General features: G+C 40.3%; 1 protein-coding gene and 1 long non-coding RNA gene across 2 annotated transcripts in view; both read left to right on the forward strand.

Moving 5' to 3' along the window:
• Positions 1 to 21,276, forward strand: part of Khdrbs3 (KH domain containing, RNA binding, signal transduction associated 3) — a 118,754-nt gene extending 97,478 nt beyond the window's left edge. Inside the window, exons 8-9 of the mRNA XM_013025132.1 lie at positions 18,891 to 18,949; positions 20,659 to 21,276. Of these exons, the coding sequence (XP_012880586.1) occupies positions 18,891 to 18,949; positions 20,659 to 20,750 (151 nt within the window). The 3' untranslated portion in view covers positions 20,751 to 21,276. The remainder of the gene's footprint in view (positions 1 to 18,890; positions 18,950 to 20,658) is intronic.
• A 101-nt stretch (positions 21,277 to 21,377) lies between these two features.
• Positions 21,378 to 26,807, forward strand: LOC105992360. The gene is made up of 3 exons (XR_001175404.1): positions 21,378 to 21,785; positions 22,198 to 22,255; positions 26,636 to 26,807. It is a non-coding gene; the product is annotated as an uncharacterized LOC105992360 (long non-coding RNA).
• Positions 26,808 to 27,862: the final 1,055 nt, after the last annotated feature.

The raw sequence follows: 27,862 nt of genomic DNA on the forward strand, positions 1-27,862 counted from the left end.
CTAGGCAGGAAAGTCTGCTAGACTGTCTTCTCCAATAAAATAAAACAGGCCCTAAGTGGCCTTGTAGAAGAAGCTTTAGGCCTTGAGTTCAAGCCCCAGCACCAGCAAACAAAACAAAAAGCATATATACTAACACTCCAGAGGCTGCAGCAAGAGGATAAGAAGTGCAAAGCTAGCCTGGGCTTCATATGAAGACTTTCGCTTAGAAAAACAAACCAAACCAAAAATGACAGTGCATTTAAATTTGAATACAGTGCTGTGGGTCCTATCCTTTAAATTACTTCATTTGTGTGTATTTGAAGAGTGAGGGTCTGTTGGTCTTTGTGCAGTACAGGGAATAAAATTCAGTTCCTCATTCATGCTAAGCAAGTATTCTACCCCTGAGCTACATCCAAAGCACCCAAAGCCTCTGTGACTTAAGGTGTAAATTGAAGCAAGTCCCTGTTTCATCAAATTCCACAGAATCACTGAAAATTTTGCTTGACTAACATTGTCTGACAATAGCAAGAATGCGAATAGTCTCGAAGTCTCCTGAGGCTTTCATCCAGATGTATTTATATCACAGATGTAAACGCTTCAGATTACAATCAAGGTTCTCTTAGTGAGCAATAGTTATGGGTTGGAAATCCAAATATCAAACGTATGTATTAATCAGGAATTTCCCCAAAGATACCTCAGTATAGCAGATGGAAGAACTAGCTGAAAAACATTAGTAATTCAATGAATTACTGCAAACTGACCAATGAAATGTTGATAAACCATTTCTGATACTTTTAGAAAAGCTGAAGACTCCAATTCCAAAAGATTGGTATGTACACAGTGAGGTTAAACTTCAGTAATCAGAGTTAGAAACATACGATCTTCTTTACCCAAAAGAATGTTTTATATTTTTGAAACTGGGTATATATTTTATTGATATGAAACTAATCCTTAGCAAATGTCCTAACCTCTTCCTTCATTGGGAAGTTCTTCTTGACCCCTTTGCTATTCTCAAGACTTCACTTCAAGGCCAGTTTGTGGGATGGCTTTCCTCACAAAGTCCTGATACACAGCTTTAATACATTGTGCAAAGAATTAAAATATAAATTGCAAGTGATGTGACAGTAAGTGTAATTGCTAACATTTGAAAATTATCTTTTCCAGAAAAAGATGTTATGCCCAATGGATCGTTTCTTTGTGTTTTAATGTTGTTTTGCTCTTATATTTTGTTGTTTTTTTAAAGAAATCTTATTTTTAATGTGTTTTAGTTTTAGTGTTTCTGAGAACTTAATTCATCATTAAAATTAACTGACAGCTATAACACAGTTAATGAAATTTGAATAAAAAAGCAAATGAGAATGTGAATCTCAGGTCTGTCATTTGTTGTGTGACTTTGAACAGCCATACATTACTTCTTTTTTTTTTATTATAATCTCCAAATAGTTGTAAAAGGAATTTCAATTTAATATGTCCATGTTAATATACAAGATACCTTGGGGAGAGTCACCTTGTCTCCTCCCATCTGTGCATCCCTGTCTACCCAAGGTTGCTAGTTGTGTTTTCAGTTATATATCTAGAGTATTAGGACTGTATGTGGCTACCATTCCTCCACATTCTTTCACTCCTCTCACACAAGACATGTTTCAGCTTCCTGGTATTCCTTTTGTTAAACTGTTAATTGTTTAAAGAAATTACACCATTGTGCATATCATACACTTTAATGTGTATATATGCATCTGGTCCTATGTATGTTTTCACATGTTTATATTTTGCATCTAAAATCCACATGAGATGAAAACAAAAAAAAGTGCCCTTTATCTTTCTGGGCCTGCCATATTTTACTCATTTTTTTTCCAGAGAAGCCTTATTTTTAATCATATGAATATATGGAGCAGTGTTTACCTTCTTGAAAGTTCAAAGCCATTATGAAATTCAAGGGTGCTGCCAACATAAGGACATTACTAATTACTGTTAATTTTTTAGGCTTGTTTCACTGTAGTAAAATTCCTTACTGTACAGATAAATCCTTACTCTCCTAGGCAAGATTGAATGTTGAATGAATGGTTTGTATGATATCAGAATACAGACTGATTATTTAGAAAGGAGCCACAGAAGGATTAGTAGTAACAGCTCTCTTTGAGTAAGAGCATAATGTACATACATAACACTTAGTTACTACACTTAGCCTTCATAAGGACTCATTTAGTTCTGTGTTGTCTCCTAAGATGTAGACACATGCTTTCAAATGAAGAGCCAAATGTATTAGGGCCATGCACACAGCTTTGTGTGGACACACCATGCAGACATCAGCATGGACACAGAGTAGGGTTACTTGGCTATGTCAGGCCAAAAGAGGAGATTCTGTAAACACAACATTTTTTTTACTCTGCTTTTTTTTTTTGTTCTGTATAAATGTTTTTATTATCTTTAAGTAGTTGACCAAAGGAGTTCCCCTTTAACAAGCAGTTTATAAATATAGCATATTTCATTCAACATCACTCTTTTCAGCATACTCACCCATCCTTCCCCTACCCACCCTTGCTCTCACTCTTCTTAATTTTGTAGGCTATACGTTGGATTTTTGGTTTTGTGGGTTTTTTTCAATTCTGTATAATATCTCTACCCTTCCAGGGGGAGGGCTGTTTTCTGTTGCAGTAGGAAAGCACAGCCAGGTCTCTATGAGCAAAACAGTAATACCTCTTCCAGACTGGATTAAGCTTGGTTTGTTCACCACAGATTCAATCTAATTAGAGAGCATGTGAGCAGCTTCAGGCTAGTGTGATAATATTGAGGGTACTGAGTGTTTAGGCTTCTGCCTTTCCTTTTCATTCTCCTTACTTGTCTTCTGTCCTCTGAGGCTCTTATCAGTCATGGTGCCATGGTAATTTCAACCACTAGGTTGGAGGCCAGGAACAAGAAGGAGGAAGAGTGGATAGCTATGTCCTAGCTGGCTATCTTTTTTTTTTTTTTGGTCGGTGGTGGGACTTGAACTCTGGGCCTGAGCACTGGCCCTTAGCTCTTCAGCTCAAGGCTACCACACTACCACTTGAACCACAGCACCACTTCTGGTTTGGGGGTTGTTTATTAGAGATAAGAGTCTCATGGTCTTTCCTGCCCCAGCTGGTTTTGAACCTCAATCCTCAGATCTCAGCTTCCTGAGTAGCTAGGATTACAGGCATGAGTCAGCAGCACCTGCCTTGGTTATCCTTCTTTTAGGACATCTTATGAAATTTTCCCCCTAGAGTTTTCCTGCTACCTCTTAACTACCTTATCTGCAAAAGTAGCTAAGAAGCAGAGTTTTAGAAATTAATAGTTTATTGCTGGTTCCCCTCCTGGTCCTGTTAAAAAATAAAAGGAGTAGAGTACAAGTTCAACTAGTCAGCACACTCCCTTAGCACAGAAGTTAAATTTAAATGAACATGGAAGAAAGAAATTCACACCTATCTGAAACATATCATTCAGTGACTTACTGTCTAGGTATACAATCCTAGAGCCATTTCTAGCATCTCAGAAAGACTCTTCACTTTGTCTTTCAGGCTTTGATTATATCTTAATTTCAGTATAGTCTTCCTTTGTCTCCTAGAATGACATGGCTCTTAAAGTATCCAGTCATATTCCTTATTTCAGTATAGTTATTGATCCTTCAATGAGGTGATGAGGAATGGCAGAGGAAGTGGAAAAGAATCCAAGCAAGGAAGTCAGTAATGCTTTTCTTCCCAACTTCATGGCCCTCTAGCCACGTGTCTAGAGACGAAGCACTGTGTGTGTGTGTCTCTCATTAGCTGCTTTACCAAGACAGATGGGTGTTGTTCTGTTTAGCATACTTTTCAACTTTGTCAGATCTTGCATTGTCAATTTAGACTTTTCTTGTTCCAGGAAATTTCCCCTATATCCTCTAAAACTGATACATATGCCTCAAATCTAAGTTTCTTTTTTTTTTTTCAAACCCATTAAGTATTGACCATTTCCACTTGACTTACACAAGACTAAACAAACACTGATGGAAAAAGGTAACCAAGCACATATCACAAAGTACAGTTTAAGGGGCTGGGAAGGTGGCTCAGAGGTAGAGCGCTTGCCTTGCATGCATGAGGCCCTGGGTTCAACTCCTCAGCACCACATAAGCAAAAACAAAAAAGCCGGAAGTGGTGCTGTGGCTCAAGTGGTAGAGCACTAGCCTTGAGCTGAAGAACTGAGGGACAGTGCCCAGGCCCAGAGTTCAGGCCCCACGACCAGACCCCCCCACCCCCCCCAAAAAAAATACAGTTTAAAGGTAAGTTTCTGACTCTAAAATGATAGTACTTTCCAAAATTTCTAATGGAGATTATAACTACAATGAGTGATTTGTTTTAAAGATAAAAGAAAGTATGTAGCTCCTGCTGAGCAGTGACAAGCAGCTTCTGTTATCAGTGTCCCACTGACCGCGACTTCACTTTCACTAGCTCCAGGCTGTTGTTAGGGGCAGTCCCCCTTTGTGTTAGGAGTCTTTCGTTCTAAGGCAAGTGAATCCTTACTGCTTTCCCTGACCAATCTATTTTCCTGAGTCTTCCTACAAAGAAGGTGGTACTCACAAGATCTATGCAGTACAGAATAAGAGGAAAAGGATTCAGAGTCTCTCCCAGGAGATTAAGTTTAAAATAAATAATTACTGCCTTATCTGTTACAGTATGTTACTATGACATGTCATCCACGCTTTATCTGTAAAAGTCTTTCAAAATAATTGTTGTTGTCAGCTGATTATGGTACTTCAGTCTAATAGCCTAAGATAGGCCACGTGACCTCTCAAGATTGATTCCTCCCATTTGATTCAGCAAAGTACTCGTACATTCTTGTACTGAGTAATGGAGGTAAAATTTGTAAGTATTTCAGAGTAGAAGGAGAGCAATTACCTATAAAAGGCAAATTTATATCTGATTCTCCAGCAAACCTGAACTGGGTCTAAAATCTTTTATGTGGACCAAATGATTGTTGCATCTTAAATGAGATTTTACAAACAGAATTACAACAATAATGGTAAGAATAGCAGTTACCATGTATTTTATTTTAAATAGCAGGACAGTAGAAAGTGCTTTGTGTATATGACCCCATTTAATTGCTACTCCTTTGTCATCACTCTGTCATTTTAAGACACAGCATTGGGGTAATTACTTATTAAGCAATAATTAGCCAGAAACTTCATCTATGCAATATTCCTTTCGGTGATTTTGCTGAATATCTTTTATGTTTTATACATAAATAGCAGTTGAAACTCACAAGATTTAGCTGCCTACTTTTAAATGGAAGAACAGAATTTAAACCTAATAGAACTTTTAACCCTAATTCTAGTCTCCTAATTGACTTTTCTTATACATGCTTCCACATGCAATTTTGGCTGATCTTCCAATAGTCAGGTGAAGCAGACAGAGATGGAGAGACATCTGTAAGGTACAAGGGTGCCAGAAGCTGACTAAACTGGACCCTCCGGATACTGTTTGGCCCTGTTAGCTGATCTGCCTCCACGCAGTGGGAGCACATTTTACAACTCTGGTGTACTTCCTTCCTTCTCTCAGGCTCCAGACAGCTTCATAGTAACAAGGCTTCCTCAGTGGCAACTGTGGAGACTTTTGTAAAAGGTTTAGAAGGAAATCTAGGAAAGGTAACAATAATGGTGAAAGCTGGCAGGTCCTGTGGGGCAGCAGCAGTAGGAAACAGCTTCAGTGAGAATTTATCTGTCCTGTGCGTGGCCAGCCGAGAGAGGGTCTATACAAGGCTGTGGAGGTACAAGAGGAGACTGACTCTAGCACAGGCAAGGTGGCTGTGGCAATTTCTGAAAATAAGTTATCAGTAACATTTTTATTTCCCTGTCCCTCTGTCTCTATCTCTAACTCTCTCTTGCCAGTATTGGAATTGAACTCCCTCAGCCTCAATCTGTCTTAGCTTGCTTGCTCATATCTGGCATTCTACTACTGTAGACATACCTCCAGTCTAGCTTTCTGCTGATTAGTTAGATAGAGATGGAATCTCATTCTTTTCTGCCTAAATAGTTTCAAACCATGATCTAGGTATCAGCCTGCCTAGCAGTGTTATTGGCACTGGCCAATGAATTCAACCCCACTTTTTTTTTTAAATGAAGATGATGTACAGTGGGGTTACAATTACATAAGTAAGGTAATAAGTACACCTCTTGTGGAGCAGTGTTACTCCCTCCCTCATTTTTTCCCACTGTCCCTCCTCCCTTGACTCCCCTACCCCCCAAGTTGTAAAGTTCATTTCCAACATAGTGTCTTGTGAGTATCACTGTTGCATTTGTCTCACCATTTTGTTATTCCCTTCCCTTCCCCAAATCAGATACACATATATACAAGACACAGGGGTACCAAAACCAAAAACAGTAACAACGGGATAAACCAAAGGGGGAAAAAAAAGAAAGAAAAAATAACTTCACACAATACATTAAAAAACAAAAACAAAAAAAACCATCAAAGATCATTAGTCATAATAGGTATAATAATGATGAAAAGCTGGAAGTATTTCAGGCATCGCCAAAATGTGGCATAGAAATACAAAGGGAGGGCTGGGAAGGTGGCTCAGTGGTAGAGCGCTTGCCTTGCATGCATGAGGCCTTGAGTTCGATTCCTCAGCACCACTTATCAGGGGGAAAAAAAGCCGGAAGTGGCGCTGTGGCTCAAGTGGTAGAATGCTAGTCTTGAGCTGAAGAGCTGAGGGACAGCGATCAGAGCCCCGAGTTCAGGCCCATGACCAGATCCCCCCCCCAAAAAAAAGAAATACAAAGGGAACACACACTGCCAAACAACCTACAAGTCATTAGAAAGGGAAAACTAGTCATTTCAAATAGTTGTGGATATTATTTTCTGATACCACACAAAGTGGGCAAGTGGTGTTTCTTAAAGTTTAGTTGTAATGTAGACTCTGAAACCTTACCAGTAAGCTTTAAATGTTTCTCATTAAAATACCCTGTATCCTCTGGCAAACATTAATGCATTAGACTTTCAAAAACATAATTTACTCACTGAGCCTTGCAAATCTTCCTGATTTAACACATTGCATTATGCAATGTCAAAATATTAAAATGGTGATTCCCGAACCAACAACAATGAGAAGTCTTACTATCCATTTATATTGATAAATATCAGTTTTTAAAAATTATAGTTTTACTTGTACCTCAAAATGTATCACTGGCAGCAAATGCTGTCAGTTATTCCTCTTAAATTTCAGGCTTCCTTTGTGCACTTTGAGGAAGCATCTGCTAATCCTGGTTCTTGCTGTCTGTCCTTTACTGCTCCTATTCTTTGGAGTAGAAGAATGCCTGTGAAGAGCAGCTAGCCACCCAGGCTGCCTGCTTATCCAGGTACTTGTCTCCGAGGGTATTGCTGCTCTCTACCTCTCTGCTCAGGATCATTGCAAGAGAACTTAAAAGTTAGCAGAATTAGTGATTTTTTTTTTACTTCATCAAAGACATTCTTAAGCAAAAATGCCCTTTTTATCAGAATAAAAACAACTGATAAACATGGTTTGATGCCACTGCTTTGATTCCTGGTAAAGCTATTTTTACCCCCATTATTAAGTGTAAATATCAGCAGGGAAAAAGAAAATAACATCCTAGTATTATCATGAAAATATTTTGATTTGACAGACATCCAGAGTCTATAGGCACATGTAGAAAACCACTTCTGTGGGCCACTTTGAAGATGCAGTATTGTTAATGTTGTGAGCGAGGTTGGCCAGTGATGTGCCAGCAGACAGAAGCAAAGGGGCCAGTTGTGTAAAGCATTTTAAATCCAGTGCAGCCTTCCTATGAAATGGCCCATCCTTCTACCCTAAGATCTTCATGGGCAGAAACCTCCGAATCTCCTGCCTGTCACATGATCAAGACTGGCCCATCAATTTCTGAATACTCAAGTAGAAACAGGCTTATCTGAACACACTTAGCAAAACTTGGACAACAGAAAGCAACGTTACTACCTCTAACTCCCTTTGCAGATTAGGTTGTAATAGCTGTCCACTAGGTCTCCAAACACTTCAAGTCATGAGGATCTAGGGAAGGCCAGAGGGTAGCCAGCACAAGTCAGGTGACTAGATTTTGACAATAACTTTTCTTCCGTCCAGAGGGTACAACCTGATTTTGCAACTTTTTATACATTGTCCTCCTGAGAAAATATTATCAAATGTTATGAAAGAATTATTAGATAAGTAAGCCTCTTTTTGAAAGCAGATGAACTTTTTTTAGCTATGTACCCTGAAGGAATTTTAAATCATCTGTTCTGTGGTAATGGGAAACCATAGAGTCCCAAAATTTTATTGTAAATATTGCTTTTTCATTTATTCTGCTTTATCTATAGAAATTCTTAATGGTTAGTGTAAAGATTAAAGGCTCCTAGGAATGAAAATACTATAAAAGACAGATCAGTCCAGATCAAGTACATGGGTTAGGCATGCCGGCCCTCTACTGGACTTTGTCACATAATAAACCTTTACTAAGAGTTAGCTAAAATATTCATTTTATTCGAATAACCACAGAGAAGATTTTCCTTAAAGATGAAAATAATCAGAAATTACCTCTTTTGGATTAAACTCAGTTAGTATGGAACTTAGTAATTTGATTTCTCAAGGGGGTTCACTACCTCTTAGCCCCAAAGTGGCCACAGGTATTGTATGAAAATATTATTGTTACAGAGCGTTCATTGAGATGTGGCCCACTACTGCCAAATCCTCTATGTATTCTTGGTCTCCAAGAATGAATGGAAAGTTGCTGTGCTACCAATAGCACTTTCTCCCTGGTACCCCACCCCACTCTTCCAAAGCTGGGGTGTCACGGAATCTGGAGGAAGGGCCTCCATTCCCTTTGCCAAAACTCTGCTACCTCCCCCCTCCCCAGCACTTCCAGAGCACCAGGCTTCACTTCTCTGAGCACACTGCAGTGGTGAATCTCCCAACAGCATCCCAGCCCTAAGTTGTGGAGTCCAGGAAATCGGAAGATCACTTTCACATCCGTTCTCTGGACTCTCCTTGCCCTTTGTTGGCCTCCTTTGTCCCTTCAATCTATGACATAGCTTAGATTCATGTCATTAACAAAAACATCATATGGCCCATTGTCTATTATTTTCTCTTTTTTACTTTCTAGTAGTAGCACTGTGACTGTTTTGACTATTTCTCATCTCTTAAAACCATCCTCATTACCTTTTTATCCCTACCAAACTAACCTATCAACATTGCCAAATTTGTTAGCTAATTGTCAGTTTTCAGATGATAATTATGTAATTATGTGATGTAGATAGTCACCTTTTTCCCCCCTTAATATTATTTCAATACTTTGCTGCTAGAATAATGTACTTGCTGTTTTATTTTCTACTTCATTGGCTTATCAGTCAAACCTGACAAGTACTTCTCTTCTTTCATACTTCTTAAAGTTGGATTATTCCTGATTTCCTTTTCTTATTTATACAAATCCCTTGTAGTTTTATCTAATTTCTTCTAAGGTTTCCAGTTGCACATTGTGTTTCTACATCTCACCTTCTAACATCTTCCTCACACTAAAGAGGACAAAACCACACTGACTACATCTTGGTCCACAGCAAATCTATCTTACTGAAAATACAAGTCTGTAGTCATTTCTCAGAACATGGTTCCCTTTGCCTTGATCACGGTTCCATACAAATACTTGAGCAGCCAGTACCCCTTTCCTCCAGCCTGAGCAAATGAGGCTGTGTCCTCAAGGCAGCTTACCCCAGTAGACCTGACCTTCCTCCCCTGTGAACATACATTCCTACTTAATTGCACTCATTTGGCATTTCCTCTTGGCTGAAGAGTGAGATCTACAAGGAGTGGTTTTGTGTGTTTCATTCACTCAAATATTCTCAGTTCTTTTAGAACAATAACAAGGTCATAGTAGATACACTCACTCAAAATCGCTTAATACGCTGATTGAGGGAATTACAACACAAGTGTTGAAAACTATGTGTCCAGACAAGACAGGATGGTATTCATGGGTAACACTCAGCAAGAGGCATCGCCCTCTCTCCCCAGTTCTAATCATGATAGGAAAGGACTCAGATCTCTTACTTTCTCAACACTAAAATGAAAGACCAGGAAATAGGGAGTGTGGTGAATAGCGTTGGACTCAGAGGTATTTATACCATGACCTCTCCAAGGGAAATCACTAATCTACCTAGGAGATAGAGAGCATGTCAGGCTCATGTAATCATATATCTAATCTATCGCCATTCCATTTCAATCATGAAAACTTAGTTTATACATCTTACATGTGAAACTTATCATTTTACCTAAGGGCAATTCTACAAAATGTAAACATGAAGCTATCAAGTGATGGGAGCTGGGCCAAACAGAGCCCTAGGAGGACCCAGCTCATCTGTGTGGCTAGACAGCTTAGAGTTTATCCTTTGGAGAAGAAACCTTTGAAGGCTATTTATTCACCTACAGCATTGCTTTTCCTTACCTTTTATCCCTTTCTCCCTATATAAGATGTGCAACACTCACATCTCTTAGGCCTGAGTGCTTGCTCAGTTTGTGGTCTTCCTGCTCACCTCAGAGGATGGATGGCAATTAGAAGCCCAGGAGGACTGGACCTGAGTCCAGTGTGGTAGCTTGTGTCTTGGTTCATATCAGAACATGGTCAGGGGCCACACCATCTTGCAGCTGGTGGTGTTTCTTCTCTCAGATAGCTGGACCAAGAAAAGCTTTAGAGTTTTTGAAAATGGTCTTCCAGAGGAAAGAAGGATGGCCAATAGACACATGAAGAAATGCTCAACCTCCCTAGCCATAAAAGAAATGCAAATCCAAATAACATTGAGATACCACTTCACTCCAGTTAGAATGGCTAAAATCAAGAACTCTAATAACAACAGATGCCGGAGGGGATGTGGACAGAAGGGAACCTTACTGCATTGTTGGTGGGAGTGTAAACTTGTTCAGCCACTTTGGAAAGTAGTATGGAGGTTCCTCAAAAGACTCCACATAGAGCTCCTCTATGACCCATCAATCCCACTTTTGGGCATTTACCCAAATGTTTACAAACAAGACCACACTAAAGCTACTAGCACAACTATGTTTATTGCAGCATTATTTACCATAGCTAAGATCTGGAACCAACCCAGATGCCCCTCAGTAGATGAATGGATCAAGAAAATATGGTGTATATACACAATGGAATTCTCTGCCTCCATCAGAAAGAATGACATTGCCCCAATTGTTAGGAAATGGAAAGGCTTGGAAAAAATTATATTAAGTGAAGTAAGCCAGGTCCAAAGAAACATAGGTTTCCCTTATTTGCAATATCTAGTATATGTCTGAGTCAAGCAGAAAAGGTCAGATAAGGTGATGTTAGGGAAATGAACCCTAACATATGTATTCAAATGTTTTTTTTCTTTCATGCGATTGTTTCTAGCACATTTATAAGATTATTTCTTTGTTGCTTTGTATGTCTCTCCCCCACAGTATAACCCCTGCTTTCACTGTATTTGATGTCGGTATAATTTGTGGAGGGGAAGGGGAAAAACAAATCGTTTAAATAGGGATACAGGTGGACCCATTGCAACAATGAGATGTACAAGTTGTTATGTCAAAAACAAATTTTACAACTTGGATGGGAAGGGGAAACAAAGGAGGAGGCAACAATGCTTGATAAGAAATGTACTCATTACCTTGCCCATGTAATTGTAACCCCTCTGTACAGTATTTTCCCAATAAAAAACAACTATTTAAAAAAACAAAAACGAAAATGGTCTTCCATCTAAGGGCTGTTTTTTTCTAAGGAACTGAGAAGAAAGGAAGGAAGCATGAGAGGACTAGAACTAGCCGCCAGCCCTCTGCCTTCTCCTGAGTATGTCCTCAGTTCACAAAAAAGAAAATTATGCTAAGTACTTGGTCTTCTTTTGATCCCTTCGTATGAGCTGTCCCATGGAAGGAGGCAGAAGGCCTGGGAGTTTGGCTGGGTACCAGAGAGGCAGGCCCTCGCTGGACCTTGGAGGGAGGACTCTACTCCTGAGCGTCTTGATGGAGGGAAGGGCATTCACCCTCTGGCGTTTTCTTGCCTATTATTAATGCTCTAAGTTGTATCCTTAAGCAAAGAGAGTTTTAGTGTTTTTTCTCCCCCTTTTGCTATATTTTCGGTTTTTCATTTATCCTTAGGAAATAGAACACGTCTTTGGTTAATAGACATTTGAGGTACACAGAATGAAATGCTGCAAAAGCAATTCAGTTGGAACTGACAGGTGGGAAAATGGGGCTCAGCTGCTCCCGGCTTCTCGGCTTGATGACAGTCTTGCAATAAATAATCAGAAAGTGGGTGAAATGATAGTGAATGTCAGTTTAAAGTTTTCACTTGTCAAAACTGGGATTGTCTTAACATGGAATCGTTGCTGGTCCAAATTATGCTACCTTTTATCTACCTGTTCATTGGGAAACAGTCTTCACACCCTCATCCCTCCCCTTTTTATTCTGAGCTGTGTTAGAGCATCTCACAGAAAGTTTTCCAGTGTGTACAAATCCTTATTATTGCTCTTCGTTTCATGAAGGATGCTTAGTTTGGTCAGTAGCTGTTAGACTCTTCTGTTTCATTAATCTCAATGCCTGTCATCCAGAGTTCCAAGTTAAACAATTGAGAACTGTAGTGCAAGTTTTGGGGTTTTTTTCCCCTCCCAATTTTATGAAGATATTAATCTCTTTGCAACAGTTCTCAAGAACAACAGTTTTATTTTTCTAGGAGGCATTATGATGTAACATCTGAACTTTGGAAAGAATAAGGTTTGCTTAATTTAGTATATTTCTTAAAAACACTAGCCAGTGTATTTTCAACAAAATGAGAAGTTATTTTGGTGACATTAAGACTAGATGCTGGGCTGACCCTTGAAGTATGATGGAGCTGAGTCCAGATGGCTCCTGGCGGGCTGACTGGACACAGACCCCTCAGCAGGCACATCTTCCCAGGATGCACCACAGATGGGGGCCTAGTATAGGCACAGAGGACTCGCCTGAGACTTGACATCAGCCTTGCTGCATAACATTTTTGTCAGAATTTATGTTCTCACACAAAAGTCATTGTATTTTAAAAGCATCCTATACTAGGTGCCTGTGATTCATGCCTGTAATCCTGACTACTCAGGAGGCTGAGATATGAGGATTGCTGTTCAAAGTTAGCCCAGACAGGAAAATCCATGACTTTTACCTCCAACTAACCACCGCAAACCTGGAAGAGGCGCTGTGGCTCAAATGGGTAGAGTGCTAGCCTTGACCACAAAAGCTCAAGGACAGTACCCGGGCCCTGAGTTCAAGCCCCAACGACAGCAACAAAAACTCCTTATATTAATAGCTGCAGTATTTTATTTAGTAAAACCCTATTGTTTGTTTTGTTTATGCTGGCTTTTCTTTTTAATAGAGTATTAATATATGTTAGTTTTAGCTGAGAACCAGTGGCTCATGCCTATGATCCTAGCTACTCAGAAGGCTGAGATCTGAGGATCACAGTAAGAAGCCAACCCAGACAGAGAACCATGAGATTCTTACAGCAATAGCCAGAAGTGGAGGTGTGGATCAAATGGTAGAGTGCTAGCCTTGGGGAAAAAGACCCAGGGAAAGGGCTCAGGCCCTGCATTCAAGCCCCAGGACATGAACAGATAACACTATACAAACAAAACCATATATTCGTTGTAAAATAATTTTACTGTGATATTTTCATACAAGTATAGTGTACCTGATCAAATTCACCTCCTCTGTAACCATCCTCCTCCCTTACTAAAAACAATTGTTTTTATTTTTCCTTTAGTTAAATATGATTGAAAAATGCTTGTATTTATCATGTACCTCGTGTTTCAGCAATTTTCAAGAGTACGATGCATGGTTGAATTACAGTACCTGTGTTGTACAATCTATCTATCTATCTATCTCTCTCTCTCTCTGTCTGTCTGTCTGTCTATCTATCCATCCATCCATCTATCCATCTATCTATCTATCCATCTATCTATCTATCTATCTATGTCTGTCTATAAAGTACTTTGTCTGTATTCATCTTTCAATATCTCCATTTACATTTACCTGCTCCTCCCCTTCCCTGGGATAACCATCCCTAACAGGACCCATTTTACATTTCTGTTATTGTTTTTTAGCATATATTAATTTTACAAAGGGATTTTACTCTGATATCTCACACAGATATATATGTGTATATATATATATATATATATATAATTTTAATCAGATTAAACACCTTATTGATCTTGCCCATCCCCACCCTCCCATTATTCAACACCTTTCATTGAGTTTCCTATGTCATCTGTATGCATGCACTCAAGGTATTTGGATATTATTTGCCCTCTCTGTTTCTGTTTCCTCTTCCCTGTCCCCTCATCTTCCCAGTATATACAAATACATTATGTAATATATATGTGTATCTATATCTATATCTCTACATACATTCAACTCTAGATTACAAAGGTGAGTGAAAATATGACACAGTTATCTTTGAGCTTAGCTTATTGTACCCAACATGATGATGTCCGGTTCTATCCATTTTCCTGAAAACAACAATTTAAGTTTTCTTTATGGCTGAATAATAACAACATGTTGTTGCATGTGCCATATTTTCTGTATCCATTTATTGGTTGATGGTCATGTTGCTGATTCAACTGTTAGGCTATTGTGCATATATCGATCCCTCTTGTATATTGGTTTGCCCTCCTTCATGTGTGTGCTAGTAGTGGTATGGCAGAATCAAATTATTTTTGAAGAACCTCCCTTATGATTTTTATAGTGGTTGCACTAATTTACATTCCTTCCAATAGTGTATAAGGGTCCCTCCTTCCCCCCCCCCCCCCCCGCTAAATCCTGAGGAGCATTTGTTTTGTTTTCTTGGTGATTGTCATTCTGAAGGGGATGATGCGGTGAGCAAGCCGTGTCAGAAACTTAGAGGAACTCTACAGTATCAGAATTCACTGAATAGGGACAGATTGAAAAGCTGCAGTTTCACTGGCATTAGTGTGCCCAGCCCTGCTGAGGTCACTCGAAGGCCAGCCTTGGCAACATGGGTTTTTTATTGCAGTCTTCACTGAAGCATTCACTCTCAGGTGGCAGTTCCCGCCGCGCAGGGATTCAGAGGGGGAAGAGGCTGCAGACAGCCGTGCTGGAGCACAGCAGAGCTGGTACAGGTGCAGGGAGGTCCGTGGAGGGGACCCCACTGCACCCCAGGCTCAGAGCGGCTCAGGGCCCAGCGATGTCCAATGCCCGTCCAGGTGGCAGGTGGCTGCCAGTGGGGTGTGAGGGTGAGGCGTGGCCCAGGCAGGACAGAGGCGGCAGCGCTCCTGGGCTTCAGCAATTTTCCTGGGCGAGGCCTGTGACTGGTGACACGGCCGCAGGGTCAGATGCCTGCCGCCGCTCTGCTTTAGGGTGCTCCTTTTTAGAGTTCCAGGCAAGGAAGGGGGCTACCTCTGGTGTGGTGAAATCAGGTGGGTTTTTTGGGGGGAGGGTGGGGTATGTGTGTCATTATGACTTAATACATTTTCTGGTTTATTGACACAAATAAGTCATCTGTTTGAGCCTCCTAGTGTGCTGACTGGTAGTAGCTGTTTACCTAAACAAGATGGAGTCATTCTGTTATGACAGTTCCACTCAACGTGGAGTAAGCACAGCCTTTAAGCTGTGGTTCTACACCATGAAGCACAACCAAGAGTGGACAAAGCTCATTCTCTTCAGGGGAGATGGCATTTTAGTGGTTTTGGTTTGTATCTTTTCTGTGGCTAAGAACATTGAACATTTCTTCATAGTAGCCAACTGAACTTCCTGTGCGTACTGTCTGTTCACTTTATTTGTTCATTTATTAGTTTCATTATTTATTTTTGGCTGTGTAATTTTTGAGTTTTTTTAAATATTCTAAAATTGTCTATTGAACACTTTGGCTATTGAATACTTGGTAAAGATTTTCTCTTCCATTCTGTGGGGTGCTTCTTGATCCTAGTATTTGTTTCTTTTGCTGTACAGAAACCTTTTAACTTGATGCAATCCTATTTATGTAAATCCTATATAGAAAATAATTACCTGTGCCTTTATCTTTTAACTTTTTCTGGTAGTTTCTCTACTAAGTTCAGAGTCTCAGATCTTATATTAAAATCTTTTTTGGAGTTGATTTTTGTGAAGAATGAGAGATAGGAGCTTGTTTTTGGCTTTCTGCATGTAAATAACCAGTTTTCTTAGCATCATTTTCTTTTTTGCATGCAAACATTTCTCTGCTCTTTTATCAGCTAGTCCTCATTCTTTCTTCTGACTGAGAATGTTTATTTGTGGCTGGGGGAAAGGTTATGATTACAGAAAGGGAGAGAAGGAATTAAGGCAACAGAGAACCAAAGCAATGACCAGTCTCTGTGACAAGACTACCCTGTTCCCACAGCCGTGACTTCTGCTCTGAGGGTGAGCAAACTAGAGCCAGGTGGAAGAGTGACCAGGCAGGTGGAGAGGAGCCCCAGAGTGCCAAGTTCTGTGTGCGAGCTTGGGACGTGGGTGCTCATGGAATGACAGCGGTACAACCCTCCCCTGGCCTTGTCATGAACCAGGGAACTCAGTTACAAGACCATTTTAAACTCTGTAATGAACAGGCCTCTGTGGACAGTGGCCCTCTGCCACCAGGTATGACAGTCACCTGTGGTAGGGACTTCCTGATCCTGGCAGCGTGGAAAGCAGTTGGGCGTGACATGGCAGGTTCAGGGTTTATGTTATAGAGTCAGTTCATGTCATACCCAGTTTGTTGCACTCTATTAAGCTAACTTGGGAGGTTGTGATAAGCCCAGGAATACAAAGGGTGCCCCACACAAAGGGCACATTTTTTCCTACGGAATGCTCCAGCACAAACATTCCATAAATCGCTAATAACTATTTGATAGGTCTACTTTCAGGGGTACTCAGATTTTTTTCATCCTGTTTTCCTGCCTCTATACTTTGTTTCTTCTTCTGCTGGGCAGGCTTTGCTAGCCAGCATTGCCTCTGCTCCTTCCTTTTCCTTGACCTTCCACTGCCTCTCTCCTTTTGGCCTCTAGGACATTGCTCAGCACCCCATCCAGGACTCACTGGAGTGGTGGAGGGACTTCCCCTTCATGTACCAAGCCCCTCCACACCTGCTTGGGGCAAGGGAAAAGAAAGTGGGCTGCAGTGGGAACCAGCCAGAATTATCTATGGAAGTGGCTTGTAGGCTCACTGAGTAGGAAACAGCTTGGAGGAGATGAGGGGAAAGAATACATTTCTGGCAGAAAGAGGAGCTGATGCTCTTGGAAGAATCTCAGTAATGCACTGTTTTCGTGGTTGGTCTTTGGAAAGGAAGTGAGACTTGGAGAGCCAAGTAGGGATAAAACCTGGAGTCAGGGCCTTCGCTGTCCTTAGGTTCTAGGCTGGGTCGATGGCCAATGCTCTTGAGCAGTGTCCTCTGTGTTGGCCCTTCTTGGGCTTGGCAGTGCTGCTGGCAGGCAGAGGAGATGCTCTCACTGTCACTTCCCCACATCACAGCAGCCTGGGTGCTGAACTGCCAGCCTGGGTGGTTTTCTACTGGATTGAAGCTTCTTTGATGATTGGAAGTTGAAATGATGGAGGATATTCTTAGGAGATGATCACAATGGCTCAATAGCTATATGCATATGACTATATAAAATGATACTTATTGAAATGAACTCCAAGAAATGAAAACATGGAAACAAGGAGTTTTTTGTTGTACTGTTTGCAGTTATTTTTTTCCCCTTTGGTTTATTCCCTGTTGTCAGTTTGTTGTTATTTCAGTACCCTTTGTCTTGTATATAAGTTTATCTGAAACAGTGGGACAAAGGGTGAACCAATCTACCCATGATACTCACTAGACACTATGTTGGAAATGTACTTCACAACTTGGAGAGAAGAGAGGTCGGGAGTGGGGAAGTGGTAGAAAATGAAAGAAATGAACTCATTACTTTTGTAGCTATTACCCCTCTATAGATCACCTTTACCTAAAGTAAGATATAAATTTAAAAAAAAAAAAGAAATGATGGTGACAGTTCTCATTCTGCAAAATGAAGTAGCACACCAAGAAGGAAAGCCTGAGTGGGGAATGGAAGATCAGGTCTTCCTCTGAAAGTCAGTGCGCATGGTTCAGGGATACAGCTTTGGCACCAACCTGTGCCTCTAAAAGTATGCAGAGTTCAAATACGTTGAGCCACATTTAAGCCTGTTTTTTCCTTATCCCCAGGATTTAATAATAACTGGCTACCTCTTTTTTTTCTTTCTTTTTTTTTTTTGCTATCTCAAGGATATTATAAGTTAGAACATGGATTTGGCTGTGATTTGAGAAGACCCTTCACCAAAAACTTGGAATTCCCCCAAAAGACTGCTCTCACATGTTATCTCTGCACATAACAGGGTGCCTTCACACCAGTAGTGCAGTTCACTCACCATGATGGTAATAGTGCCAGTGACATAAAATGTCTCTGCCCTATTATGAAGATTATAAAGTAAAATTCCTACAGTTCACCCAGTACCAAGTTCTTTGGTTGGTAGGTGCATAGTAGGCAGATTGGGCTTGGAGAAGAAATGAACTTCCATCTGTTGGGAAGTAGTCACTGCTGCCTCAGCCCAGGCCTGGTTCTCTGCACCTGCACTAGTACTGCCGCAGGCCCCCTGAAGCCCGTGCATCTTCAGGCTCATTGGTGACTAACCAATTGTAGTTCAGATGTCAGACATACTTACTGTGTGCTGTGTGGCAAGTCTGGGAGTGAAGAGCATCTCGGGTCCTTCTGTCTTAGTGCTCTGTCATTGCAGTGAGAACTGATTTTATTTTTAACACCTTTATTGGTTTTTAGTGTCTTTAGCTTAGGGATATTTGGTTGGGTATGATTTTAATGCACAGCCAAATCACTTGTGCTAATGTATGTTTTTTTTTTCTTTTGTTCACGCAGTGGAGCTGACTACTATGATTATGGACATGGACTCAGTGAGGAGACATACGATTCCTATGGTGAGTGAGGGGCAGAATGACCACACGATCCTACTGAGGGGAAATTCATAGGTTTCGCTGGAAACCCATTTAGACTGAAGAAGCAGTCTTGTTTTAGTTCCTTTATATGTATCTGTCTCTTTTCAGGAGGTCCTTTAATATAACATTTAAAGAGAACTATAGACTTGTAGACAAATACATGAATTTTGGTTCAAACTTGGATTGTCTTGTGGGGTTGATTACTGTATGCTGTTTTTCTTACTTAATAGAATAATTTGCAAAACTACAGACACTTGAAAGCCTGAAGTGGCTTTGTTCCTTGATACTAAAGCGGAATGAAGAAATTGAGAGTACCCATCTGAAGTGATTCTTTCCCACCTCTTCTTTATGTTTTAACTCATTCGCAGTCTCAAGTACTTTGAAAAACGTACACTGAGAGTCATTCCATAAAGAGTACAACAGCACTGAACAGGGAGTGGACAGTCTTGAGTAACTTACATGGAGACATCTAACCTCTCCTTAATTCAAATGAAGCAGACAGAGATGCTGGGAAATCCATGTCCAAATTCTCAATATGTAGAGGATGGCAGGTTTAATTAAAAGAACTGGCTGCAGCCACAAAATGATGGTAAGACGTGCCTTTGCCACAGGGCAAAGAGATCAGAGAGCATGAAACTTCAATCAGCTACAGAGTTCTGAGATTGCCTGGTGCCCACTGCAAGTGAATCAGGGTCCTGGTTAATGGATGCTATGACATTTCTCTGAACATAACTGAAAAACCATTTTCCGGTGTTCCTTTGAAGTGCATTTTGTTGTATCACCTGCCCAAAGCTGTGATAACCTACCTTGATTCTTTTTTTTTTGTTGTTATTCGTAACAAACACTTAAGAGAAATGCATTGCCTTACTGAATGCTGTAAACTTAAATTGATGTAAGTTAGCTTGAGGGAGTGACGGTGATTACATGTTTGTATCAAAAGAAGAGGTCATTTTAAGCTTTTTTCTTTCACAGCTTTTTAAATTGGTCTCTATGGACATGTGGCCTTTAGATTGCTGTGTGTTGCAGCAGGGAGTTAACTCTTTGGTATCCAAAACCTGTAGGTAACTCTGTAAAAGTCCTCAGCCTAGAGATGTAAGTTCAGGAGATAAAGATGATGGATTTACCTTTGTTTACTAACTTTGTTTCTTACTCCTGAAATGTCAAGGAGGCACCATTTTAGCCCTAACCCTATAATTTTCGGAGTCTTTTTATGAAAGAGTCTGTGAAGACTGAGGCTCCTTCTCAATTCTGCTTTTCCCACTGTGCTCTGTGGTCTTTCTTCCTTTTCTCCGTGCCCCGCCCCCTCCATTGCTGGTGTTCATTTTCTTTCTCACTGTTAGGGGAAATGTAAGTGGTTCTCTCTTCTCTTTCCTACTCATAAATCCCTTCACATTTTGGAGGAGGCAGTTGGATTTGCTCCCTGAGCTTGGGAGCTTGAATTGAGTGAGTAGTAAAGGAAAGTCCTCTCCAAGTTGGTTGTCTCACACATACAAGGCTTGCTTTCCTTCCCATGATAGTTTTGCCAACAAAATAATACCTTTTTGCATTCCCTGTTTCTTTTATCAGTTCATCAGAGATATGTAACTTCAGTATGACATCTACTGCTAGTTTAGGGTGCAGTCAGATTCTGATAAATGAAGCCAGTGGGATCCATGCAGTGATTTAATTGTGATTCGTCTTACCAATTTCAGGGCAAGAGGAGTGGACTAACTCAAGACACAAAGCACCTTCAGTGAGGACGGCAAAGGGCATCTACAGAGACCAGCCATATGGCAGATACTGATTGTACTGTCTGATGTTGTGAAATAGCCAATCTCCACCCGTCCTGTATACTGTTCAAAGTAATTTTTTTCTATGAACAATCCCTTTTTAAATAAATCAAAATGCTTAAAACCTGAATGGATGGAACTTAAAACTACTTTGTTTGAAACATCCACCTGGGCAGGAAAAAACAAGACATGTAAAATTTTGTTATTTCTAGTCTGTATATGAAAAAATAGGTCATCAAAAGGAAAAAAAATAACTTTGATTAACTAGTGTTAAACAAAAAGATAGGTTACTAAATATGTTAATCCATTCTTTTAACATAAGCCTCACCTTTCATTTTAAAGGTTTCCATAGAGTTTAGTTATTTTATCTTTAAGCCATATGCTAGTATTTTTTTTCTTCTCTTGCCAACATGCGTAAAAAGGGAAGCCAGTTTCAAGTGAAAATAATGTGGTATTCTTTTGTAACTCAAGTCTTGAAATGTTCTGTAGTGTTAAGCAAAGTCTCCTCTTGCTTGATACTAAATAAACTTTTGAAAGAAATTTTGTGTGTGTGAGCTAACCATTTCATGTTTCTCTTATTTAAAAAGGCCTTCATAAATAGTTGTAAACAGGGAAAGAATTCCTTTAACAATGCTTGTCATAAAAGGGTCACACTAAACATTGTACAACTTATTTTAAAAATGGTATAAAATTAAATGTGCCACAATGTGCTCACCGTAGATTTAAATGCTGTTTAAAGAGTCCAAATGGGATCAAGCTGCGTGATTGGCCCGTTAAAATTACGCCAAACCAAATCTTGTTTAAAAGCTGGTTTAAAAATAACTACTGAATTTTCTGGAAAAGATGTGATCAGTTTTCATCTTGTTGAGCGTTTTTTCACTAGTGCAACTTTGGATTTTTTATGAGACTTTTGGTACCTTAATGAACACCTGGCCTCCATGCTGGAAGCAATAGCACAAAGCTTTTAAAGACATTCTGACTTGACTAATTGAGGTCGCACTCGCCAAGGCTGAGGATGTGTAACCCTTAAACGGTCTTCATTTTCAAAGGTAAATAAATCAAATAAGATTTTAATCTCACTTAATTTATCTTAATATAACTAATAAAAACAGGGAGATTACAACTTAGCGAGTTTCATTATCCATTTTAGAAAGGTTTTAAGATCACCTAAATTCTCATTTTAAAAAGTTTAATTTGTTTTAGTAATCTAAAAAGCCTTAGTTTAGCCAGTTTAATTGGGGCCAATTATTCCCTATTAAACAAATGTAAAACATCATAACTAGTTATTTGTAATACAGTATTTGGTTAGTAAATGAGGGCATTCTTAAAACTGACAAAGAGGAAATAAAGTTATTCTTTAATCATTTGGCTTAAGATTTAATTGTAGATTATATTAAATGTTTAATTTTTATTTTTGAGAGTTTTCTTCTGTTTAAGTAAAAAGATCTCTTCTTTTGTTAGGATATGTCAGCCATGTTCGGATGTCAGAGGAACTGGTTCTGACTTGGAGCAAGCAAAGGTAAGCATTCTCTGGTTCCAGTGCTCTGAGTTGTTTGGGGAGGTGAAGATAATACCCAGGGAGACTCCGCACTGCCTCTCCTTACCTGCACTTGGATCTTGGACCTCTAATTTGCCGGCCATCTCAGTAGTTAAAGAGTTCAGATCATCTGCTTCCAGAAAAATACAACCTCTCATCAATACTATGAAAATGTTTTTCAGATTAATAAATTGAAAAATGTTGTTTGCCAGACTTAATGTATAATGTGAACAAATTTTTACTCTCTCACATATTTACCCAGCTAAAATGACACAGATAAGCAGGAAGAGTTGTATTTTGTTTTGAGGGGATGGTCTCTCTGTAGCTCAGGCTGACCTAGAATTTACCACCCTCCTGCCTCAGCCCCTCCCATGAGTGCTGGATTGCAGGCTTATAGGATGTGCTTTGCAGTAAGTAACTATTCTGATCTTGTCTAAGTAGCGCTTATTTTTGTGCTTCTGGGTTTTGCAAAACAAATGACTACTTTTACATGATAAATATTCTAACAGGTGTTGCAGAGAATTTGGGCATTGTTTGTGAGGGAGTACAATATTAGGGATGGAATTCAGGGCTTTGTGCTTTTCAGGGCAGGCTGTCTACACCGAAGTCAAGCCTCCAACTCCTTTATCTATTGGTTTTTAAGACATGGTCTAGATTGATTCCTCAGCCAACCTGAGCTGGGATCCTCCGCTTGCTTCCCCTTGTTTCTGGGGATGACAGGCTCCTTCCACTGAACACAACGGTTGATTGAGATGGATTCCCCCGCTGGCTTCATACCTCCCAATTAGCTATGACTACAGGCTGAACAACTGCTCCTGATTGGTGAATAAGTGTTTTTAATGTAAAGATCTACGAAGATGTCTAAAAGAAAGATTATCATTAATCAGGTCTAGTTTTTCAGGTATTTGTTCATTGTTCTGAAAAACACGACCCAGGCCCTGCTGATCCCATCTTACTTTTCCAGTGTTTACATTGGAGCCCTTCCACTTGACTCTGTGCCTTTGGGCAAGTCTCCCTTTCTGCAGCAGTGCCATGAAAATGATGCTTCTCTTGTGTAGTTTTTAAATAAGACTTGGTTTCTTTTGTGTGCCAATCATGTGGCTTGAACTCAGGCCATGTAGCACTCTACCACTTAAGCCACAGCTCTACTTTCAGCTTTTTAATGGTTAACTGGAGATAAAATCCTCAGATCTCAGCCTCCTGAGTAACTAGGGTTATAGGTATGAGCGACTGGCTCTCTGTTTACTTTGTAAGACTTTAAAAGATAGGATATTATAATAGTTTTATAACCTGAAAGTGAGATACAAAATTTGATTGTCAGAACAGAATTCACCTATAATATAAATGAGAAATATATGATTTTCTTTTAATAGACCAAAATGTGTTCTTTGGAATGTGCGTGGGAATGTGTGTGTGTGTGTGTGTGTGTGTGTGTGTGTGTGTGTGTGTGTGTGTGTGGGGGGGAGCGGGATACAAATGGATGCATTGCACAGAAAACAAATGCAATATATACCATCTCTCTTCAACATATAATGGTGTTGGAGGTTCCTTTTTTTAAAAAGTGTATTTGTATTATCTCTAGATGTACAAAGGACTTGCCTTTGTAACAAAGCAGTTTAGGAACACAATGCATCTTGATCAATGTCACCCTTTCAACATTCTCACCCATTCCTCTCATATCTATCTCTTCCCTCACTCACCCTTCTTAATTATGTAAGATACACATTGAATACTTGACTGCATTCTTCCCCCCATTTTTTTGGCTATTTTTTTTTCTTTAGTACTTGTGCTGCTTTTGCATAGAAATGGACATATCAAATAATCAATGTAGGCCTCCTCCTTCCGTGGCTTGTACAGTAAAAAGCTCATCCTGCAGTGCCATGGGCTACAACCCAAATGCTGACAGAGCTGCATCCCTGACGAAGCTCTGAGAGAACCATCTCCCTGCGTTCACAGCTCTGGAGATGGCCGGTAGTCCTAGGAGCAGGCCCATCTCTGTTGCTTAGTCCAGCCAAGACCTGGGCCTCTTCACTGCCATCTGCTCAGGCTTCTTCAGTCAGCAGTTTTGGATAGGCAGAAGGTCAGCCCCAGATGGTCTTCTGATCTAATTCATGGAAATTTTGTACACTTAAAAAAAAAAAAAAAACAAGAACCCATAGCTTCCTGAGATTTGGGGAAAGGATTATGACCCATATATCAAAAACAATCTGGAATAGGTGCTCTATACTTGACTGCTATGTTAGCCCAATTCACTTCCCCGTAGCAAAGTACCCCACATGAACAATTTAAGAGATTTTAGCTCAAGATCTCAGAAGCCTCTGTCCCTCATGGCAGGGAGGCCATGGTAGAGTTGCTGTCCTTACGGTGGCCAGGAAGCAGGGCCATCCCAGGGCAGGCCCAGGACAGGGTGTGAAGTCTCCACGACCGACTGTATCCTTCACCTTCCCCATTTCCTTTACCTCCCAGCAGGGCATTCAGGGAGCACAAGCAAGCAGATGCAGATGTGACCCATTAGGGCTGGTGTCCTTGTGCAGGCGGCTTTCCGCCAAAAAAGGAACTGTGTCCTGTTGGGCTTGGGCCTCTACCTCCTAGCATAGTGCTGGCCCATACCTAGCAGGGACTGACAAGGTGTTCAGTGAGGAGCACAAGAGTAGACAAATGGCCCTGTTGTTCTTCCAACACAAGCACTAGGGTTGATTTGGTTTCTCATTGGAAATGAGAACTTTACATGCAGGTATGACCTTTATTTAATAAGGAATACATGTGTATGGTACAAAATAGGGAAATCTTCCTAAGTGTACAATAAAAAGTTGATCTTAATTCCCTACCACTACTAACCTTAGCATGTGTGTCTTAAGATCTGGGTGACAGCCTTTGGCCAAGCCCTGCTGATGCAACCACTGAAGCAGATGGCTGCTTTCCTGAGGCTGAGGAACCTCTCATCTTTGAGGAAACAGGCCATTTCCTTCACCCTGTCTTTGCAACCTTTTTTCCTCCTATCCAGATCTCACTAGTTCTTCCATACCCTCCTCCTCTTCATCAGAAGAGCTTTCCCTACCCAAGATTATTGGCTGATAATATTTAATGACTAATTTTGATCTACTAGTTACATTGGTACATTGTGTGGGTGGTTCATCCCCTATTAAGCTCCCTGATGGTTATGGATAAGTCTGTTATATTTTATAAAACTTAAAAGCACTTAGAAGCCATTCTGGAGATAATCTTTGGGTTATCTCAATAGACTCATTGGCTGGTCCTGGGGCTCATGCCTGTAATACTAGCTGCACAAGAAGCTCTGATCTCAGAAATAAGGATTGAAGCCAGCTTAGGCAGACCTATGTGCAAAACTCTTATCTCCAGTTAAGCTGCAGAAAGCTGAGGGTACAAGTGTGGTTCAAGTGGTAGAACTCTAGCCTCTAGCCCCAAAAGTCAATCAAGATGCCCTTAGATCAAGTCTCAATACCAGCACAAAAATCAACAGGTATTTATTGATTGAAGGTCAATAGAGATACTTGTATTTAATATGCTTAACCTGTTAAGATATATGCATGTTGTAGGTGACAAGCATGCTGTGTCTCTGCAACTCTGCAGGACTAAAAAGTTGGATAAAGGCAGAGATGTCACAATACTTCAAGCAGATAGGAGGAGAGCAAGGTTAGAGCCAATAGGCTGGACCAAGTGTGGAGATGGTGGACTGAGTATCGTGTGTCTGGAGGCCTAGAGCAGTTGCTAGAACACAAGGTGCCAGGAAATCGACAAAGAAGTGCCTCTGGAGAGAGAGGAAGAGGCGGGTCCCAGGGAGTCATGCACCCTGCACATTGAACAGTGTTGTGTGCACCTTGATGCTTCACCATTACTGTGATTTCCCATCTGGTTAGCACCTGGGTTTTGAAGTAACAGTTTTGCTCTTTGTAACACATCAAGTTCTCCTGTGTTCATTAATAAGCTTTACTGTTAAAAAATATATGAAAGTTTAGTTTTCATGTGACAAAATGCAAGGACAGTCCTTGACTCATTGAAGTTGCATATTTGAATATGGAGGTTTCATGTAATACAGCCATTGTCATTATGAAGCCAAACTATAAACATCAGAAAAGACAGCCCTTAATAATACTGACCACAGTATTTGATGTCCTTGACTTTAACTTAAATTTTTGGTCTTAATTATAATTTTTACTATCTTTTAGTAGTTATCCAAAGGGGCTTCAACTCACATTTTATCAGTTTATAAGCCCTTCCACCATTCCCTCACCATACCTCTTTTCCATAAAAAGCCTATTTTTACTAAACTTCTACATGCCTAATTCTTCTGCCTAAATCTTGTCTTGCTATATACAAACATTTCATTTTCCTCTCTTTCAGGAACTGTCCTTCTGTGTATGGACTGCTTAAGAATAGTCAACTCACCACTGTGCCTTGTTAGTAAATGAGTCTACTTGTGAACTTGAAGATCATCGTAATTTCTTATGTTGATTTTTGTACAGATTTTGTTTGGTGAAATGTTTTTATGATTTTTTTTTTAATTTGGAGGGCCTTTTTTCCTTTTTTTTAAAAGAAGACAAAAAATCATATTTTGTTGCCTCCTAAATAACAAAAAAAAAGTATGACATATTGGTTAATAAAGGCTGCCTGTTGAAATCTCCTCTGCTTTACTATAACCTAGAAGAATTAAAGGTCATTACAGCAGAACAGCTCCACACTTTGCATAATTGAGGGCCATGTTCAGCTACAGCTCACTGCTAGAGCGGATGGACGCATGATGTTTCCATCTCATTTAAGGAACAATAAATGTGAAAGTGTTAGGCCAAAAGTATTTTGTCTCATGAGAGGCTGATCGCATCACAAGATTTCTTGGAGGAGCAGACAGCCACTGATAGAAAAGCGCCATGTTCTCTGTCACCTCTGAAACTTTGCGGGGGGACGCAACGGCCCCTACCCCTGTGGTTGGTGCTGCTCTGCTCTCTCTTCCTGCTTGCCTGGTGCATTGGGATTTTATTCAGCACACCCCAGAAGATGTGTTTTCTATTTGCTGGAAGCTTAATGTGTTTCCTGGTCTCGGAACTTCAAGGAGAGTCTCACACACGGTTACATTTCCATTTTCTTACCTTAAAACGCCATGTTTCCTCAAGGCATTTACTCTTTGCAGCTCACTATGTATGTTTCAGACATTATGTTGCCACAGAGTAACCGTATAGTTGGCTCATCTCTTCCTGAGGACATAATTCTTTACTCCTGAGGTCTGGGTCTTTAGATGCCTCACAAGAACATATCACGAAAGCCTCAGGTCAGAGAGCCTGCGCGGCCTGAGAGCGAGAGAACCAGCGCCGGCAAGCCCCGGAAGGTTCTGTGTGCCCTTTGGTTGGGAATTAATTTTAAACAGGTAGAAGCTTCAGACCATAAGACAAACTGTGGCACACAGGAAAGAATTTGAACACTGCGGCCTTTTCCCCTGCCTAGTCACCAATACCGGTTGTAAGTAAAATCCCGTGGTGTAAAATTCCAGCTCATCTGTCTATCAGCTTCTCCTTGACCTCATTCTTAATATCTAACTTGTGGCCACTTACTTTACTGCCTGCAGCACTTAATCCA

Source organism: Dipodomys ordii, unplaced genomic scaffold (genome assembly GCF_000151885.1).
Source record: "Dipodomys ordii isolate 6190 unplaced genomic scaffold, Dord_2.0 Scaffold82, whole genome shotgun sequence".
In the NCBI taxonomy this organism is placed as follows: domain Eukaryota; kingdom Metazoa; phylum Chordata; class Mammalia; order Rodentia; family Heteromyidae; genus Dipodomys; species Dipodomys ordii.